Below are 21,598 nucleotides of genomic sequence, written 5' to 3'. Positions count from 1 at the left end.
TCCTTGTGTCAACCACATTGTCCCATCGAGTTAAGTCACAAGAAAATCCCTCAGCACTTTAATTAGGACAGTGTTAATTATTGTGTGGAAATGTAGAGACGAGGAACTGCAGATGCTGGTTTACAAAGCAAGACACAAAGTACTGGAGTAACTCAGCAGGTTAGGAGCAGAGGGGTCTGGAGAAGGGCTTCGACACGATACGTCACCTATCCATTTTCTCCAGAGATACTGCCTCACAAAAAAAGCTGGAGTAACTCAGCGTCTTTGTTTAAACCAGCATCTGCAGTTCCTTCCTGCGCCACTGAGTTACTCCACTCATGGTTAGAAAAGATTTAGAGGTGTAGAGGCCAAACTTGGGCAGGTGGGACTAGTGTCGATGGGAACATGTTGGTCGGTGTGGGCAAGTTGGTCTGTTACATAGGGCTCTATGTCTCCCTTGCACCAGGTTTAGTCGGTGGTGCAGGCCTGCCACCTGCTGGCAAGCGGCCGACACTGCCGCTCCACACCTCACTAAGGAGGAAGGCATAAAGTCACCTATGGAAAGACCAACAACTGCGGATGCTGGAATCTTGAGCAAAGCAGAGTGTTGCAAAAAAATCATGAAGGAGATAGATGGGGTGAATCGACACAGACCTTTAGACAATAGACAATGGGCGGCACGGTGGCGCAGCGGTAGAGTTGCTGTCTTACAGCGAATGCAGCGCCGGAGACTCAGGATCGATCCTGACTACGGGCGCCGTCTGTACGGAGTTTGTACGTTCTCCCCGTGACCTGCGTAGGTTTTCTCCGAGATCTTCGGTTTCCTCCCACACTCCAAAGACGTCCAGGTATGTAGGTTAATTGACTGGGTAAATGTAAAAATTGTCCCTAGTGTGTGTAGGATAGTATTAGTGTGCGGGGATCGCTGGGCGGCGCGGACTCGGTGGGCCGAAGGGCCTGTTTCCGCGCTGTATCTCTAAATCTAAAAAAGACAATAGACAATAGGTGCAGGAGGAGGCCATTCGGCCCTTCGAGCCAGCACTGCCATTCAATGTGATCATGGCTGATCATTCTCAATCAGTACCCCGTTCCTGCCGTCTCCCCATACCCCCTGACTCCGCTATCCTTAAGAGCTCTATCCAGCTCTCTATTGAATGCATTCAGAGAATTGGCCTCCACTGCCTTCTGAGGCAGAGAATTCCACAGATTCACAACTCTCTGACTGAAAAAGTTTACCCTCTTTACCCAGAGTCGGGATATCAAGAACCAAGGAACATAGGTTTCAGGTGAGAGAGGAAATTTAATAGGAACCTGAAGAGCAACTTTTTCACAGAGGATGGTGGGTGTATGGAACGAGATGCCAGAGGAGTTTGTCGAGGCAGGTCAAACAACAAGACCATCATGCAAACCAACCTATCTCCATTGACTCCATCTACACCTCGCGCTGCCTCGGCAAGGCCAGCAGCATAATCAAGGACCAGTCTCACCCCGGCCACTCCCTCTTCTCCCCTCTCCCATCGGGCAAAAGGTACAGAAGTGTGAAAACGCACACCTCCAGATTCAGGGACAATTTCTTCCCAGCTGTTATCAGGCAACTGAACCATCCTATCACCAACTAGAGAGCAGTCCTGAACTACTATCTACCTCTTTGGTGACCCTCGGACTATCTTTGATCGGACTTTGCTGGCTTTAGCTTGCACTAAACGTTATTCCCTTATCATGTATTTATTCACAAAAAGCTGGAGTAACTCACCAGGTCAGGCAGCATCTCGGGAGAGAAGGAATGGGTGACGTTTCAGGTCGTCTGAAGAAGGGTCTCGACCCGAAACGTCACCCATTCCTACTCTCCCGAGATGCTGCCTGACCTGCTGAGTTACTCCAGCATTTTGTGAATACCTTCGATTTGTACCAGCATCTGCAGTTATTTTCTTATACTCCCTTATCATGTATCTATACCCTGTAAACGTCTCGATCGTAATCGTGTGTTGTCTTTCCGCTGACTGGTTAGCACGCAACGAAAGCTTTTCACTGTACCTCGGTACACGTGACAATAAACTGGTCTGAACTGGGGCCCTTCTTGAAACTGGAAGATACGTTGTTTAATCGTGGTCAGTGAGCAGATGAGGTTGTACAGCTCGCACGGAGGCCTGGTCCATCTACCAGGGGCAGGCTCCACCTGGTCCCCTGGGTTAGTCGCGGCCGTTCTTCAGGAAGGGAGCGGGGGATGGGAAGCTTGGGAAACAAGATGGTGGCCATTGACGCGGTAGGGCGGTCCGTCTACAGATAGATCCTCCGCAGATCGTGGGGGGACGTGATGGCGTTACACTGGGGGCAAAGCTTCTTCGAACCCTGGAAGGAGTAAAGCACAGAATTAAACATGGAACACAAATTAAACACAAATAAAGATATCTTGAATCTTGAATCTTGAATCTTGAAACATAGAAACATAGAAAATAGGTAGCAGGAGTGGGCCATTCAGCCCTTCGAGCCAGCACCGCCGTTCATAGAAACATACAAACATAGGAAATATATGCAGGAGGAGGCCATTTGGCCCTTCGAGCCAGCACCACCATTCATTGTGATCATGGCTGATCATCCACAATCAGTAACCCGTGCCTGCCTTCTCCCCATATCCCTTGATTCTGCTGACCCCTAGAGCTCTATCTAACTCTCTTTTAAATTCATCCAGTGAATTGGCCTCCACTGCCTTCTGTGGCAGAGAATTCCACAACTCTCTGCGTGAAAAAGTTTTTTCTCACCTCAGTTTTAAATGGCCTCCCCTTTATTCTTAGACTGTGTGGCCCCTGGTTCTGGACTCCCCCAACACTGGGAACATTTTTCCTGCCTCTAGCTAGTCCAGTCCTTTTATAATTTTTATATGTTTCTAAAAGATCCCCTCTCATCCTTCTAAATTCCAGTGAATACAAGCCCCATCTTTCCAATCTTTCCTCATGTGACAGTCCCGCCATCCCGGGGATTAACCTGGTGAACCTACGCTGCACTGCCTCAATAGCAAGGACGTCCTTCCTCAAATTAGGTTATGATCAAAATGATCAATGTCAATATGATCGTGGCTGATCATCCACACTCACCACCCCTTTCCTGCTTTCTCACCATATCCCTTGATTCCGTTAGCCATGGACAATAGACAATAGACAATAGGTGCAGGAGGAGGCCATTCAGCCCTTCGAGCCAGCACCACCATTCAATGTGATCATGGCTGATCATTCTCAATCAGTACCCCGTTCTGGAGGCACTAGAGAGTGGTTTGGCCTTGGTTGGGCCACACTTGGAGTATGGTTTGGGAGAAGCTCTGCCCAAGACCCCCAACAAAAGCTTTTCACTGTACCTCGGTACATGTGACCATAAGCTAAACTCATGAGAGGAATAGAGGTAAAAGATCACGAGAGGAATAGATCGGGTGGATGCACAGAGTCTCTTGTCCAGAGTAGGTGAATCGAGGACCTGAGGACATGGGTTCAAGGTGAAGGGGAAAAGATTTAATAGGAATCTGAGGGGTACTTTTTTCACACAAAGGGTGGTGGGTGTATGGAACAAGCTGCCAGAGGAGGTAGTTGAGGCTGGGACTATCCCAACGTTTAAGAAACAGTTAGACAGGCACATGGATAGGACAGGTTTGGAGGGATATGGACCAAACGCAGGCAGGTGGGACTAGTGTAGTTGGGACATTGTTGGCCGCTGTGGGCAAGTTGGACCAAAGGGCCTGTTTCCACACTGTATCACTCTATGACTCTATAAACTCGATTGAATGCTGGCATATTGAGCAATCAAAATGCTGGAGGAGCTTTGAAGTAGGGTCCTGATCCAAAACACCATCCATCAAATTTCTCTCCACAGATGTGCAGGAAGGAACTGCAGATGCTGGCTTACACCGAAGTAAGGGGCAAAATGCTGGAGTAACTCAGCAGGTCAGGCAGCATCTCTGGAGAAAAGGAATAAGCAAAGTTTTGGGTCTGTACCTGTGCTGTACAGGTTTAATCTAATGGAGTGGAGTCCACTCTCTAATAGATCTGAAACTGAAGAAACGTCACCCATCCCTTCTCTCCAGAGATGCTGCCTGACCCACTGGGTTACTCCAGCATTTTGTGTCTATCTTCTCTCCACAGATGTTGTCCGACTCACTGAGTTCCTCCAACACTTTTTTTTATTGCATCGTATTAAAGACATTCCCACTTAGTCTTTTCCAAGTTCCGCCAATTGCAAACTCACCTTCGAGCAGTGAAAGAATAACAAAAATAGAGTGATACAGCACGGAAACAGGCCCTTCGGCCCAACTCGTCTTTGCTGACCAAGATGCCTCATCTTCGCACGCCTGCGGTGAAGTGCACCAACTCTGGTGTGATTGAAGGAAGAGGGAAGGGGATCACCAATTCTCGAGGAATCTCCTCACTGAGTAGGGGTTGCCAACTATCTCACTCCCAAATAAGGGACAAAAGGTGATGTCACCGCCCCATGCCCCACGTGACCTCACCCAGCCAGCGGTCACATGCTCCCGCTCCACCAATGGAGGCCGCCTGGTCCGGGAGGCGGGTTGCTAAGCAACCTCCATTAGGCGGCGCATGGGCCTCCGGGCCTACACTGTCCGGGCCTACAACAGCCCCCGGGCCTACAGTGTCTGGGCCTACAGTGTCTGGGCCTACAGTGTCCGGGCCTACAGTGTCCGGGCCTACACTGTCTGGGCCTACAGTGTCCGGGCCTACAGCACCCCCCGGGCCTAATACGAGACAAGGGTGGTCCCGTACGGGACAAACCAATTTAGTCCAATATACAGGATGTCCCGGCTAATACGGGACAGTTGGCAACACTACCATTGAGCCACTGAGCTACTGAAGGGTCTAAAGAAGGGTCTCGACTCAAAACATCACCCATTCCTTCTCTCCAGAAATGCTGTCTGTCCCGCTGAGTTACTCCAGCATTTTGTGTCTATCTACGGCACAATTCGCTGATTAGAGAGACATCAGGGTCCCACAGTCCCTGAAAGTGGCCATGCAAGTAGATAGAGTGGTAAAGATGGCATTTGGTAAGCTTGCCTTCATCGGCCTGGACACTGTGTATAAGAGTCAGGAAGTCACGCTGCAGCTCTGTAGGACTTTGGTTAGGACACGTTTGGAGCGTGGTTTGGGAACAGCTCCATTCAAGTCCCCCAAGAAATTGCGGAGAGTTGTGGACGCAGCCCAGACCATTACACAAACCAAGTATGGACCAATCATTGGCCAGGCATGGTCCTGCCCCCACCTCTCTTCCAGCTTTCCCCACCCCCCACAAACCCCTCATCTCCAACAGTCAGCCTGAAGAAGAGTCCCGACCAAACCACCACCCATCCATGTTCCCCAGAGATAATAGACAATAGGTGCAGGAGGAGGCCATTCGGCCCTTCGAGCCAGGCCTGCTGAGTTCCTCCGACACTTTGTGCCTTTTCAACAATAATCATGTCTGATGTTGATTTTGTGGATACCGCGAATGGGAGATGCACTCTGTTGAGTGTCTTCACCTGTTGAGTATCTTTCATCAGGGGGGCACGGTGGCGCAGCGGTAGAGTTGCTGCCTTACAGCGAATGCAGCGCCGGAGACTCAGGTTCGATCCCGACTACGGGCGCCGTCTGTACGGAGTTTGTATGTTCTCCCCGTGACCTGCGTGGGTTTTCTCCGAGAACTTCGGTTTCCTCCCACACTCCAAAGACGTGCAGGTTTGTAGGTTAATTGGCTGGGCAAATGTAAAAATTGTCCCTAGTGGGTGTAGGATAGTGTTTAGTGTGCGGGGATCGCTGGGCGGGGCGGACCCGGTGGGCCGAAGGGCCTGTTTCCGTGCTGTATCTCTAAATTTAAAAAAAATCTAAATCACCTCCTCCTCCTGGTGAAAGATACTCAACAGGTGAAGATACTTTGTGCTCAGCGTTTCACGTGGGCGTGCAGTGGACTTACCAGTGTGCGGAGCCAGCATTCCTCACAGTGAATGTGCCAACACTGGATGGATGCCAGTGGGACAGAGTAAGATGCCTAGAGAGAGGGAGAGAGGGAGAGAGAGAGAGAGAGAGAGAGAGAGAGTGAGAGAGAGAGAGAGTGAGAGAGTGAGAGAGGGAGAGAGAGAGAGAGAGACAAATGCACACAGAGTCATACAGAGAAGAAACTGACCCTTCAGCCCACTGCAGAGAGTTGTGGACACAATAGACAATAGGTGCAGGAGGAGGCCATTCGGCCCTTCGAGCCAGCACCGCCATTCAATGTGATCATGGCTGATCATTCTCAATCAGTACCCCGTTGTTCCTGCCTTCTCCCCATACCCCACACCATCACACAAACCAACCTCCCTTCCATTGATATCTACCACAGCGTAGGAAATGGTCCCGAGTGTGTGTAGGGTAGTGTTAATGTGTGGGGATCGCTGGGCGGTGCGGACTTGGTGGCCGAAGGGCTCGTTTTCGCGCTGTATCTCGAAACTAAACTAAACTAAACTAAATTATACCTTCTAGTGTTGGACAATTCCATACTGGGGATAAAGGATCAACAAGATTAAACGACCACCTATGGAGTTCTCAGTCAATTGCCACCAGGGTTGCCAACTGTCCCGTATTAGCCGGGACATCCCGTATTTTGGGCTAAATTGGTTTGTCCCGTACGGGACCGCCCTTGTCCCGTATTAGGCCCGGACACTGTAGGCCCGGATGCTGTAGGCCCGGATGCTTTAGGTCCAGATGCTCTAGGTCTGGACAGTGTAGGTCCAGAGGCTGCTGTAGGCCCGGACAGTCTAGGTCCGGAGGCCCGGGTGCTGCCTAACAGAGGTTGCATAGCAACCCGCCTCCCGGCCCGAGCGGTTGCCATTGGTGGATCGGGAGGATGTGAGGTCATGTGGGGCACGCTGGCTGGGTGAGGTCACGTGGGGCGCGGGGCGGTCCCTTTTTTTTGGAGTGAGATAGTTGGCAACCACTGATTGCCACCCAGGGTGGACCTATTTCTAGAGCATCGCTCGCCCAGAGATGAAGCTGACGACTGACAGGGGGGGTGAACTGATCGCACACAGGGGGCTCCCGGGTTTCCAATGTAAGCAACGTTCAGTTAGAGTCATAGAGTGACACGGTGCGCAAACAGGCCCTTCGGCCCAACTCGCCCACACCGGCCAACATGTCCCAGCCGCACTGGTCTCACCTGCCCGCTTTTGGCCCACCATCCTCCAAACCTGTCCTAAGCATGTACCTGTCTACCTGTTTCTTAAACATTGAGCTGGTCCATGTACTCCTAGCAGGAGGAACAGCTCTGGGAGGGCCGCCGCCTAAGGCAGAGTGGTAATTGGAACGGAGACTGCCATCGCAATGGGAGGTGACGTAACCCTAGTTTCTCTCCTGCTGCCTACGTGCTGACACAGTGAACTCCTCGAAACCGCCCCTGTTCGACCTCCTAACAAAACAGAAACTGCCGGCTGTGGAGCTCTACCCAGGCCTGTTCCAGCTCGTCCTTCCCCAAAGACTGAGCCTGTAAGGCTTTTAAGTCACCGAGTTATTACCAAATGATGCGGGTGGGCAGAACAGGTTTAATTAATGTTGAGGCAATAAAGTCTCCCACTAATCCCCTCTGCTCCTGCGGAAATCTATAGTTAAATGATTTCGAGCTCAGTTAGACTTTAGATGTCAGAGATACCACGCGGAAACAGCCCCTTCAACCCACCGAGTCCGCATCGACCAGCGATCCCTGCACACGAACACTATCCTACACACTAAGGACGGTTTACAATTTTACCGAGGCCAATTAACCTACAAACCTGCACGTCTTTGGAGTGTGGGAGAAAACCGGAGCACCCGGAGAAAACCCACGTGGTCCCGGGGAGAAACTACAAATTCTGTACAGACAGCACCTGTAGTCAGGATCGAACCTGGGTCTCTGGAGCTGTAAGGCAGCAACTCTACTGCTGCGCCACCGTGCCACCCTTTAAGATTAGAGACACAGTATGGAAATAGGCCCTTCGGCCCATCAAGTCCGAATCTACCAGTGATCCCCTGTGCACCAGCACTATCATATCATATCATATCATATCATATATATACAGCCGGAAACAGGCCTTTTCGGCCCACCAAGTCCGTGCCGCCCAGCGATCCCCGTACATTAACACTATCCTACACCCACTAGGGACAATTTTTACATTTACCCAGCCAATTAACCTACAAACCTGTACGTCTTTGGAATGTGGGAGGAAACCGAAGATCTCGGAGAAAACCCACGCAGGTCACGGGGAGAACGTACAAACTCCTTACAGTGCAGCACCCGTAGTCAGGATCGAACCTGAGTCTCCGGCGCTGCATTCGCTGTAAAGCAGCAACTCTACCGCTGCGCTACCGTGCCGCCTAATCACCAGGAGCAATTTACTGATGCCACTAAACTAAACTAAACTAAACTTCACTAAACTAAATGTGCCAAATGCCTTCGTGTGTAGGAATGAACTGCAGATGCTGGTTTAAATGCAGATGGTAGATTGGAGGTTTGTGTCGGTGTTGGGATGGTTTTTGTTTCTGTTTTTGGCTGTGTATGTGTGGTGGGGGGGGGCGGGGGAAACCTTTCTTTTATTAGGTCTCTTCCCCGGGGCGCAGCTCGCCCGTGGGGCCTTCCATCGCCGGCGCGGCTCGGCTGCGGGACTTAACATCGCCCGGTGCGGCTCGGCTGCGGGACGTTTCAGTGCCCGGTGCGGCTCGGCCGCGGGACGTTTCAGTGCCCGGTGCGGCTCGGCCGCGGGACGTTTCAGTGCCCGGCGCGGCTTGGCCGCTGGACTTAACATCGCCCGGTGCGGCTCGGCTGCGGGACGTTTCAGTGCCCGGTGCGGCTCGGCCGCGGGACGTTTCAGTGCCCGGCGCGGCTTGGCCGCTGGACTTAACATCGCCCCGTGCGGCTCGGCCGCGGGGCCGCGGGACGTTTCGGTGCCCAGGGCGGCTCGGCCGCGAGGCCTTGCGGGGGCTGTGCGTGTCGTTTGCCTCGGTAGGGGTCGAGCTGCATATCCGTGGGTGCGGGGGGAAGAGAGGGGAAGTTTTGTTGCCTCCATCACAGTGAGGGGGTGTTTGGAGTCACTGTGATGGATGTTTGTGTTGGGGTCAGGTGTCCTGTGTTCTTTTCTTTTTTGCTGTGTTTTGTGTGACTGCTGAAATTTCGTTCGGTGTAAAAAGCCGAGTGACAATAAAGTGTTGTTATGTTATGTTATGTTATGTTATCTCATATTTCGCTTGGGCAGCTTTCAACCCAGTGGTATGAGCATTGATTTCTCTAACTTCAAGTAACGCTTGCCCCCTCTCTCTCTCGGTCTCCCCCCCCCCCCCCCCACACCCAAGTAATTGTACTAGTTTCAAAGTCATCTTGCTGAGTCTCATTGTCTGTAACTCGTTCTCACCTAGACCACCGCGCACAATGGCCTGTTTCCTTTATCATCGTCACTTTTCTGCATGTCCTTCATTCGTTGTTCTATATCTCTCTATATCACCGTCTGTATCTCTTGTTTCTCTCTCCCCTGACTCTCAGCCTGAAGATGGATCTGGACCTGAAAGGCAGCAACTCTACCGCTGCGCCACCATGCCACCCTTTAAGATTAGAGACACAGTATGGCAATAGGCCCTTCGGCCCATCAAAGATCTTCAGTCTGAAGAAGGGTCTCGACCCGAAACGTCACCCATTCCTTTTTTCTCCAGGGATGCAGCCTGACCCGCTGAGTTACTCCAGCTTTTTGTGTCTGTCCGTGCCAAATGCCTTCTTCACCACCCTCACTCCAACAGGGTGAGTGAAGGGAGCAATCTCACTGATGGCCCACACCTTCAGGACACGAGAGTGTGAATCAGAACAGGAGTATTTGATACTGGTGGTTTGGCTTCTTGAATGAATGAATGAGTGAATGAAGAATTTATTGCCGCATGTACCAAGTTACAGTGAAATTCTTTATTTTGCATCTGAACCATCATCCTGCCAACAGTCCTGAAATACTATCTACGTCATTGGAGACCTCCGGACTACCTTTGATCGGAAGTAGACACCGTGGCGGCACGGTGGCGCAGCGGTAGAGTTGCTGCCTTACAGCGAATGCAGCGCCGGAGACTCAGGTTCGATCCTGACTACGGGCGCCGTCTGTACGGAGTTTGTACGTTCACCCCGTGACCTGCGTGGGTTTTCTCCGAGATCTTCGGTTTCCTCCCACACTCCAAAGACGTACAGGTATGTAGGTTAATTGGCTGGGCAAATGTAAAAATTGTCCCTAGTGTGTGTAGGATAGTGTTAGTGTGCGGGGATCGCTGGGCGGCGCAGACCCGGTGGGCCGAAGGGCCTGTTTCTGCACTGTATCTCTAAATCCAAAAATCTAAATCTAAAAAATGCTGGAGTAACTCAGCGGGTCAGGCAGCATCTCGGGAGAGAAGGAATGGGTGACGTTTCGGGTCGAGACCCTTCTTCAGACTGAAGATCTTTGATCGGACTTTACTTGCTTAATCTTGCACTGAATGTTATTCACAATATTCCCTTTATCCTGTATCTGTATACTGTGGACGGCTCGATTGTAATCATGTAGCGTCTTTCCGCTGACTGGCTAGCGCGCAACAACGGTTGTTCACTGCACCTCGGTACACGTGACAATAGGCTAAAGACGATGACTATGGATGGATTTAGTTTGGTTGCAACTGGTGTCAGGTGCTGACATTTGAATTGATTTGAATTGAGTACTTAGTTGTTACATGCGACAATTTTCACAGGGAAATTCTTTGCTTGCAAACCCAAGGTATGCAAATAGTCACCACATGAAGGGCGCTGACAAAGGAACAAAGTATCCCGTGCCAGGTCCTCCTTTGTTCCTCCCCCCCCCCCCCCCACTCAGGGGGTCCCTTTTTGTTCTTCCCCTATCACCCCTTACAACAGTTCCCCACACCAGGTCCCCCTTTGTTCTCCCCTACCGCCCCTTACACCAGTCCCCCTACGCTGGGTCCCCCTTTGTTCTCCCCCCACCGCCCCTTACAACAGTTCCCCCCACACCAGGTTCCCCTTTGTTCTCCCCCATTGCCCCTTACAACAGTTCCCCCCACACCAGATCCCCCTTTGTTCTTCCCCCACCGCCCCTTATAACAGTTCCCCCATGCTAGGTCCCCCTTTGTTCTTCCCCCCATGCTGGGTACCCCTTTGTTCTTCCCCCACCACCCCTTACGACAGTTCCCCCCACACCAGATCCCCCTTTGTTCTTCCCCCACCGCCCCTTATAACAGTTCCCCCATGCTAGGTCCCCCTTTGTTCTTCCCCCCATGCTGGGTACCCCTTTGTTCTTCCCCCACCACCCCTTACGACAGTTCCCCCCACACCAGATCCCCCTTTGTTCTTCCCCTACCACCCCTTATAACAGTCCCCCCATGCTGGGTACCCCTTTGTTCTTCCCCCACCACCCCTTACGACAGTTCCCCCCACACCAGATCCCCCTTTGTTCTTCCCCTACCACCCCTTATAACAGTCCCCCCATGCTGGGTACCCCTTTGTTCTTCCCCCACCACCCCTTACGACAGTTCCCCCCACACCAGGTCCCCCTTTGTTCTTCCCCATCGCCCCTTACGGCAGTTCCCCCCACACCAGGTCCCCCTTTGTTCTTCCCCATCGCCCCTTACGGCAGTTCCCCCCACAACAGGTCCCCCTTTGTTCTCCCCTTCCGCCCTTACAACAGTCCCCCCATGCTGGGTACCCCTTTGTTCTTCCCCCACCGCCCCTTATAACAGTCCCCCCACACCAGGTCCCCCTTTATTCTCCCCCACCGCCCCTTACAACAGTTTCCCCCACTAAACCAGGTTCCCCTTTGTTCTCCCCTACCGCCCATACAACAGTTCCCCCCACACCAGGTCCCCCTTTGTTCTCCCCTACCACCCCTTACAACAGTTCCCCCCATGCTGGGTACCCCTTTGTTCTTCCCCCACCACCCCTTACGACAGTTCCCCCCACACCAGGTCCCCCTTTGTTCTCCCTACCGCCCCTTACAACAGTTCCCCACACCAGGTTCCCCTTTGTTCTCCCCCACCACCCCATACAACAGTCCCCCCACGCCAGGTACCACTTTGTTCTCCCCTACCGCCCATACAACAGTCCCCCCATGCTGGGTCCCCCTTTGTTCTTCCCCCACCGCCCCTTACAACAGTCCCCCCACACCAGGTCCCCTTTATTCTCCCCCATCGCCCCTTACAACAGTTCCCCCCACACCAGGTCCCACTTTGTTCTCCCCTACCGCCCATATATAACAGTCCCCCCATGCTGGGTACCCCTTTGTTCTCCCCCATCGCCCCTTACAACAGTTCCCCCCACACCAGGTCCCCCTTTGTTCTCCCCCATCGCCCCTTACAACAGTCCCCCCATGCTGGGTACCCCTTTGTTCTCCCCCATCGCCCCTTACAACAGTTCCCCCCACACCAGGTCCCCCTATGTTCTTACCATACACACATGGCACTTGTAGCTCTCCCTCCTCAACAGTCTGTGTGTCAGCTCACTGATCCTCGCCTTTAAGATTTCCGATGTGACCCCTTCATCCTCATCCGAGCTTGCTGTCCTGCTGAGAGTGGGTTGCAAGAGTCAGAGTTACACAGCACGGCAACAGGCCCTTCATCCCATCTCATCCATGCTGGCCAAGATTATTTTTTTGTGTAGGAAGGAACTGCAGATGCTGGTTTAAACCGAAGATAGACATAAAATGCCGGAGTAACTCAGCGGGACGGGCAGCATCTCTGTAGAGAAGGAATGGGTCACGTTTCGGGTCGAGACCCTTCTTCAGACTAGATTATTTTTTGGATTTCCCAAAAAATTAAAAAAATTAACCGGAATAAAAAATATGTACACCACGAAAACTGTACAAAACCTCTTCTGATATTGGCCTAATTCTGCTCCTGTAGCTTGTGAAAAAGTTGTGTAGAAAGGAACTGCAGATGCATTTTCAAAGTCATCTTGTTGAGTCTCATTGTCTGTGACTCGTTTTCACCTAGCCCGCAGCTGACAACGGCCTGGGTCACCCTGAAGACAGACACTAAATGCTGGAGTAAAAACTCAGCGGGTCAGGCAGCATCTCTGGAGAAAAAGGAATAGGTGACGTTTGGGGTCGAGGCCCCCGGCGATGCTGCCTGACCCGCTGGGTGACTGCAGCTTTTAGTGTGCGTCTTTGTGAAAACATTGGTCGGACATCTGCTGAAGTACTGCGTACAATTCTGGTCACCACACTGCAGGAGAGATGTTATGGCGTTCGGGAAAGGGTGTTGCCTACGATGGAATGATTCACTTATGACGAGAGACTAGAGAAGCTGGCCCTATTTCCATTCGGGAGGAAGAAGGTGAACAGAGGACATATAATTCAGATGGGCGCAGGAAACCCTTCTTCTTATCAGAGGTGATTACAACCATAGAACATCATGTTCATAGGTCCTAGGAGCAGAATTAGGCCATTCAGCCCATCAAGTCTACTCCGTCATTCAATCATGGCTGATCTATGATCTATGGGCGGCACGGTGGCGCAGCGGTAGAGTTGCTGCCTTACAGCGAATGCAGCGCCGGAGACTCAGGTTCGATCCTGACTTCGGGCGCCGTCTGTACGGAGTTTGTACGTTCTCCCCGTGACCTGCGTGGGTTTTCTCCGAGATCTTCGGTTTTCTCCCACTCCAAAGACGTACAGGTATGTAGGTTACAATAGACAATAGATGCAGGAGGAGGCCATTCGGCCCTTCGAGCCAGCACCGCCATTCAATGTGATCATGGCTGACCATTCTCAATCAGTACCCCGTTCCTGCCTTCTCCCCGTACCCCCTGACTCCGCTATCCTTAAGAGCTCTATCCAGCTCTCTCTTGAATGCATTCAGAGACTTGGCCTCCACTGCCCTCTGAGGCAGAGAATTCCACAGATTCACAACTCTCTGACTGAAAAAGTGTTTCCTCAATTGGCAAGGGAAATGTAAAAATTGTCCCTAGTGTGTGTAGGATAGTGTTAGTGTGTGCGGGGATCGCTGGGGCGGCACGGACCCGGTGGGCCGAAGGGCCTGTTTCCGCGCTGTATCTCTACAATCTAAAAATAAAACACAATCTAAAATCTAAAAAAAATCAATCTTTCCCTCTCAACCCCATTCTCCTGCCTTCTCCCCATAACCCCTGACACCCGTACTAATGAAGAATCCGTCAATCTCCACCTTAAAAATATCCATTAACTTGGCCTCCACAGCTCTCCATGGCAATGAATTCCACAGATTCGCCACCCTCTGACCAAGGGTCTCGACCCGAAACGTCACCCATTCCTTCTCTCCACAAATGTAGCCTGACCTGCTGAGTTACTCCAACTGTTTGTGTCTATCTTCTCCTCGTCTTCTTTCGAAAAGTGCATCATTTTTTAGATTTAGATTTAGATTTAGAGATATATTTATATATATATATACACATACACCGATCAGCCAAAACATTGTGACCTGATGAGCCAAAACATTATGACCACCTGCCTAATGTGCTGTTGGTCCTCCGTGTGCAGCCCCATACGCAGCAGGGTGCGATGCACTGTGTATTGTGACACATTCCTCCCGTGACCACCATTAACATTTTCTGTGACATGTGCCACAGTAGACCTTCTGTCGGTTCGGACCAGACGGGATAGCCTTCGTTGCCCTCGCGCATCGATGAGCCTTGGGCGCCCAACACCCTGTCTGTCGCCGGTTTGTGGTTTGTCCCTCCTCGGACCACTGTCGGTCGGTACTCACCACTGCTGACCGGGAGCACCCCACAAGCCTTGCCGTTTCAGAGATGCTCTGACCCAGTCGTCTGGCCATAACAATTTGCCCCTTGTCAAAGTCGCTCAGGTCTTTACTCCTGCCCATTTCTCCTGCATCCAACACATCAACTTCAAGAACTGACTGTTCACTTGCTGCCTAATATATCCCACCCTTTGACAGGTGCCATTGTAACAAGACAATCAATGTTATTCACTTCGCCTGTCAGTGGTCATAATGTTTTGGCTGATCCGTGTATATGTGTGTACAAGTCACAGAAAATGTTAATGGTGGTCACGGGAGGAATGTGTGTATTTGTGAGTATGTGCATATATACACACACTGAACTTTTTAATTTCTTGTTTATCATACTGTTTACAGAATACTGTGTTTGCATATTCTGTTGTGATGCTGCAAGTAAGAAAGTCATTGTTCTATCTGGGACATTTGACAATAAAACAGTCTTGGCTCTCTTGACTAATGACCACCTCAGTGTCCGGGTCTTCAGGCAGTTGCAGACTGGGACTTGCCTTAGTGTTGGGCTGCCCTTATCCTGGGCCTCCATCAGCTTGTGTGCTTGGCCTTCCACACGCACCGCTGTGGGGAATCTGCACAGTTGGTCAGGTCAAGGACACAGCTGGGAAGCTGCCTCCCTTAGCGGGACAAAGGGCAGCAGACTGAAATATTTGCCCAGCCCCCTCATCATGTGTACCCTCGCCGCCCACTAGGGGGCGCCAACTCCCTCACTCCCAAATAAGGGACAAGGGGTGATGTCACCGCCCCGCGCCCCACGTGACCTCACCCAGCCAGCGGCCACGTGTCCCGCTCCGCCAATGGCGGCCGCCAGGGCCGGGAGGCGGGTTGCCCAGCAACCTCCGTTAGGCCAACACACTCCGTAGGCCTGCATTGTCCCGGCCGACAGCGGACAGTGTAGGCTGACGGAGTATGATCGCCTGACGTAGGTTGCGTAGCAACCCACCTCCCGGCTCCCCTCCCCACCCTCCCCTCTCCCCCTTCCCCTCACTCCACACCCTCCCCTCTCCCCCTTCCCCCCTCTCCCCTCACCTCTCTCCACACCCTCTCCTCACTCCACACCCTCCCCCTCCCCTCCACCCTCCCCTCTCTCCACACCCTTCCCTCCCTCCACACCCTCCCCCTCCGCTCCCCGTCCCCTCACTCCACACCCTCCCCTCACTTTCCCCCCTCCCCTCTCCCCACACCCTCCCTCTCCCCTCTTTCAACACCATCTCCCCACACCCTCTCTCTCCCCTCTCTGCACACACTTTCTGCTGTCTTTCCACTGACTGGATAGCACAAAACAAAAGCTTTTCACTGTACCTCGGTGTGCGTGGCAATAAACCATACTAAACTAAACCCCTCCCCCTTCCACACCCTCCCCCCTCCCCTCGCCCCACCCTCCCCTCCCCCTTCCCACACCCTCCTCCTCCCCTCTCCTCACACCCTCCCTCCCCTCTCCCCACACCACTCTCACCACTCTCACCACTCCCACCCTCCCCTCTCCCCACCCTCCCCCCTCCCCTCTCCCCACCCTCCCCCTCCCCTTCCCACACCCTCCCCCTCCCCTCTCCCCACCCTCCCCCTCCCCTCTCCCCACCCTCCCCCTCCCCCTTCCCACACCCTCCCCCTCCCCTCTCCCCACCCTCCTCCTCCCCTCTCCTCACACCCTCCCTCCCCTCTCCCCACACGACTCTCACCAGTCCCACCCTCCCCTCTCCCCACCCTCCCCCTCCCCTCTTCCCACACCCTCCCCCTCCCCTCTCCCCACTCCCCACACCACTCTCACCTCTCTCCACAACCTCTCCCCTCCCCTCTCCCCTCTCCCCTCTCTCACTCCACCCTCACCTCACCCTCGCTACCGACTCCGCACAGACAGCACCCGTGGTCAGGATGGAACCGGGGTCTCTGGCGCTGTGAGGCAGCAACTCTCCCGCTGCGCCACCGTGCCGGCCTAGGGCGCTGAAGGAAATGGTGCAAAGGATACTTCAGTTTGGAAAACCGTGGCAGCTCATCGCCATCGGTGTCCACGTCCCCCTCACTGTTCCTCGTTGCCAGGCCTGGCATCAGATGGCAGCTGGACCCTGTGACAATGAAGGAAAGCAGGCGCAGGTCACTGACAGTAACCCCAGCTACACTGGCACTTTAGATTTAGATTTTTAGATTTAGAGATACAGCGCGGAAACAGGCCCTTCGGCCGACCGAGTCCGCGCCGCCCAGCGATCCCCGCACACTAACACTATCCTTAACGCACAAGGGACAATTTTTACATTTACCCAGTCAATTAACCTACATACCTGTACGTCTTTGGAGTGTGGGAGGAAACCGAGGATCTCGTTGAAAACCCACGCAGGTCACGGGGAGAACGTACAAACTCCGTACAGACGGCACCCGTAGTCAGGATCGAACCTGAGTCTCCGGCGCTGCATTCGCTGTAAGGCAGCAACTTTACCGCTGCGCCACCGCGCCGCACCTTCCTCGGCCTGGTCCACCGTGGCGGTCAAAGTTGCCCTTTGGCCGTGAGTGGGGGTCCCTCTAGGCAGGGATTCTGCCCCTCTCTGTCAGGGAGCTGGGGTGGGGGGGCACTGCACCGAGGAGTCCCCTGCAACCTGTTCCTCGCGCGGTTGGTTCACAGACTCGCCTGTTGCGGGCTGGAAGAGTGTGCGTACCACGTGTACATGGAGTGTGTGAGTCTGTGTACCACGTGTACATGGAGTGTGTGAGTCTGTGTACCACGTGTACATGGAGTGTGTGAGTCTGTGTACCACGTGTACATGGAGTGTGTGAGTCTGTGTACCACGTGTACATGGAGTGTGTGAGTCTGTGTACATGGAGTGTGTGAGTCTGTGTACATGGAGTGTGTGAGTCTGTGTACCACGTGTACATGGAGTGTGTGAGTCTGTGTTCCACGTGTACATGGAGTGTGTGAGTCTGTGTACCATGTGTATATGGAGTGTGTGAGTCTGTGTACCACGTGTACATGGAGTGTGTGAGTCTGTGTACATGGAGTGTGTGAGTCTGTGTTCCACGTGTACATGGAGTGTGTGAGTCTGTGTACCACGTGTACATGGAGTGTGTGAGGTTGCAGCCCCTGTTCCAATATCTAAAGGGGCTGCTCCTTGCCTTCTGGCTGCACTTCTCCACCCACCGTCCTCACCTTTGGCCACCCTGTGCGTAGGGGAGAGGGTGGGAGGGGGGGGCTGAAGATGTCCTGGTCAGGTTGCTCCTGGGCCTGGCCAAGCTGGCCAGCCGCGAGTCACGGCGCCAGGCGGCAGAGGGCTCTGCCCGAGCCAGCTGCCTGCCCCTTTTCCGGGGTCACGTCCGCGCCCGGGTGGTGTTGGAAAGGGACCGCGTGCTGTCCACGGGCACCCTGGGGGATTTCCGGGTCCGCTGGGGGGCAGAATGCATCCTTGACAAGGATTGTACTACAGTTGTTTAAGAGTGTAAATTTAGGAATATTGTTTAGATAGTCGGGTGATTTTGTATTATGGTGGTGAGTTTGTTTGGTATTGTTTAGTATTGTACATATTATTGCAATAATTGATTACACCCTGTAGCCAGCATGAACCAGCGCAGCCCTCTGCTGCCCCCTACCTCTCAGCCCCGGGAGCACCTGCACGTTGATCCTCTCCACACCCTGCCAGGGGCACTCCACAGGCTGATTCCCAGGGAAGCCGTCCTCCTCCGTGTCCGGGAATCTGGGGTCCTTGGGAAAGACTCCGGCCACCTGTGCGACAGAAGGGAGTGAGTGGCAAAGTTCATCGGTCCCCCGCGACACCAGCGAGGCGAGGTGGAGTGAAGGGGGGAAGCATGCACTGCCTCTGGAACTCATCCTGCACCTATTGTCTATTGTCTATTGCCTCTCTCTTCCACTCTGTGGAAACATGGAACAGTGAGCTTGGCTGTGGACTCTCCTCTTCATAACAAGAGGAGTTGAATATAGGAGCAAAGAGGTCCTTCTGCAGTTGTACAGGGCCCTAGTGAGACCGCACCTGGAGTACTGTGTGCAGTTTTAGTCTCCAAATTTGAGGAAGGATATTCTTGCTATTGAGGGCGTGCAGCGTAGGTTTACTAGGTTAATTCCCGGAATGGCGGGACTTTCATATGTTGAAAGACTGGAGCGACTAGGCTTGTATACACTGGAATTTAGAAGGATGAGAGGAGATCTTATCGAAACGTATAAGATTATTAAGGGGTTGGACACGTTAGAGGCAGGAAACATGTTCCCAATGTTGGGGGAGTCTAGAACAAGGGGCCACAGTTTAAGAATAAGGGGTAGGCCATTTAGAACTGAGATGAGGAAACACTTTTTCAGTCAGAGAGTTGTGAATCTGTGGAATTCTCTGCCTCAGAAGGCAGTGGGGGCCAATTCTCTGAATGCATTCAAGAGAGAGCTGGATAGAGCTCTTAAGGATAGCGGAGTCAGGGGGTATGGGGAGAAGGCAGGAACGGGGTACTGATTGAGAATGATCAGCCATGATCACGTTGAATGGCGGTGTTGGCTCGAAGGGCCGAATGGCCTCCTCCTGCACCTATTGTCTATTGACGGCTCAATTGTAATCATGTGCACCCTTTCCGCTGACAGGATAGCACGCCACAATAAAAGCTTTTCACTGAACCTCGACAATGATGAGACGGGATCTTATAGAGACCTATAAAAAAAATAAAAGGACTGGACAAGGCAGATGCAGGAAAATTGTTCCCAACGTTGGGGGAGTCCAGAACCAGGGGCCACACACAGTCTAAGAATAAAGGGGGAGGCCATTTAAAACTGAGGTGAGAAAAAACTTTTTCACCCAGAGAGTTGTGAATTTGTGGAATTCTCTGCCACAGAGGGCAGTGGAGGCCGATTCATTTGATGGATTTAAAAGAGAGTTGGATAGAGCTCCAGGTGCTAGTGGAATCAAGGGGATATGGGGAGAAGGCAGACACGGGTTACTGATTGTGGATGATCAGCCATGATCACAATAGACAATAGGTGCAGGAGTAGGCCATTCGGCCCTTCGAGCCAGCACTACCATTCAATGTGATCATGGCTGATCATTCTCAATCAGTACCCCGTTCCAGCCATTTCCCCGTACCCCCTGACTCCGCTATCCTTAAGAGCTCTATCTAGCTCTCTCTTGAAAGCATTCAGAGAATTGGCCTCCACTGCCTTCTGAGGCAGAGAATTCCACAGATTCACAACTCTCTGACTGAAAAAGTTTTCCCTCATCTCCGTTCTAAATGGCCTACCCCTTATTCTTAAACTGTGGCCCCTGGTTCTGGACTCCCCCAACATTGGGAACATGTTTCCTGCCTCTAACGTGTCCAACCCCTTAATAATCTTATATGATTCGATAAGATCCCCTCTCATCCTTCTAAATTCCAGTGTACGCAATGAATGGCGGTGCTGGCTCGAAGGGCCAAATGGCCTCCTCCTGCGCCTATTTTCTATGTTTCTATGTTAAGAATAAACTCAACTAAACTGCAGTAAATCCCTGGCAATAATGGACCTTGGACAGGGGGCTGGTATCCGTTATTGTTGATTATCCACCATAACTGAGAGGGGGGAGTAAAGTTCAACCCAAGGCTGGGTGGGACATTATGCTGTGTTAAACAAGGGGGGGTTAAACAAGGGGGAATTCACAGCTGTGGAATCACAGAGACCTGGGTACCACACACAGCCGGGTGATGATACAGGAGTCTCAGTCCACTGCAACCGAGATCCATTGCATTGAGGTCCATTATTGCGAGAGTTGATTCCAAATCTAAACCAAACTAAACTAAACTAAACAAAACTAAGTACATGCCAAAACTCTGTTTGCATGCTATCCAGTTAAATCAGACCTTAACATGAGGATAATAAGCCAGACATAAGTACGCAAGGTGGTGCAAAGAGGAAAATTAAACTAAACTCAACATCCAAATTAAACTGAACACCTAATCTAAACGAAACAAAACTAAATCAAACAACTACACAAAACGAAACTAAATTAAATTAAACTAAAGTAAACTACTAAACTAAATTAAACGGAACAACTAGATTAAACTAAACAACTACACAAAGCGATTAAACTAAACGGTTGTGCGTCAATGTGAACCCTCCCCCTGCTCTCCCTCCCTTTGTTCAAGAGGGCTGGGGGTTAACGTTGGGCTTTGATGTTTCCCGGCCCCACAAGGAGTTGTTTGGCCACCGTTCCCTCTCTAGTCGGTCAGTCACAGGTACCTGCTCCTCGTCTGAAGGTCTGGGCCTCTTGCACCTCTTTGCTCGGGCTGTAGGATGAACAAAACACAACATGAGGTGGTGTCTGTGAGACGAGGCAGCAAAGAGGGGTCAGGGCCGATGCACAGCATGGTCCCGACACTTGGACTCTTCCCTCTGCCACTGCATTTATATATCAACGATGGAGACATTGGTCGACATGTCCAATGGTTGGGTATCTAGCACATACACTAAACCCTCGTTATAATGGGCCATAGTGGTGTCTGTTATTGCTGATTGTCCGCTATAACAGAGTGAGGGATTATCATTGTGTAAGTAGTAGAAACAAACAGCTACAGTTGCTGGTTAATGCACAACAGGACACTCAGGAGTGCTGGAGTCACTCAGCGGGTCAGGCAGCATCTCTGGAGAACATGGACGGGTGACTTTTCGGGTCGAGACCCTTCTCCAGACTCGCAGTCTGGGACTGGGCCTGGAATCCGGGTAAGTTGATGGCCCTGGACTGCTGGTGGCCGCAGGAGAGGCGAGGTGAGGATCGGGGTCGATGGTCGCGGCACGCGGGTGGCTGGAGTGGCCTGGAAGCGGATTCTGAATCCTCCGGAGATGCTGCCTGACCCGTGGTGTCATGCCAGCACTTTCTGTCCATCTCCAGACATGCTGCCTGACC

General features: G+C 52.3%; 1 protein-coding gene across 1 annotated transcript in view; it reads right to left on the bottom strand.

Moving 5' to 3' along the window:
- Positions 1-2,256: 2,256 nt before the first annotated feature.
- LOC144610575 (E3 ubiquitin-protein ligase RNF220-like) overlaps positions 2,257-21,598 on the bottom strand; it is a 43,331-nt gene continuing 23,989 nt past the window's right edge. Inside the window, exons 6-12 of the mRNA XM_078429383.1 lie at positions 20,935-20,981; positions 18,321-18,453; positions 16,714-16,810; positions 15,242-15,319; positions 12,412-12,526; positions 5,923-5,997; positions 2,257-2,328 (exon numbers count right to left, since the gene is read on the bottom strand). Coding sequence (XP_078285509.1) covers positions 2,257-2,328; positions 5,923-5,997; positions 12,412-12,526; positions 15,242-15,319; positions 16,714-16,810; positions 18,321-18,453; positions 20,935-20,981 — 617 coding nt within the window. The remainder of the gene's footprint in view (positions 2,329-5,922; positions 5,998-12,411; positions 12,527-15,241; positions 15,320-16,713; positions 16,811-18,320; positions 18,454-20,934; positions 20,982-21,598) is intronic.

The sequence above is a fragment of the Rhinoraja longicauda genome, chromosome 37, assembly GCF_053455715.1.
Source record: "Rhinoraja longicauda isolate Sanriku21f chromosome 37, sRhiLon1.1, whole genome shotgun sequence".
NCBI lineage: Eukaryota > Metazoa > Chordata > Chondrichthyes > Rajiformes > Arhynchobatidae > Rhinoraja > Rhinoraja longicauda.
Note: the sequence above shows the minus strand (reverse complement) of the source record. Positions and strands in the feature narration are given on the sequence as shown.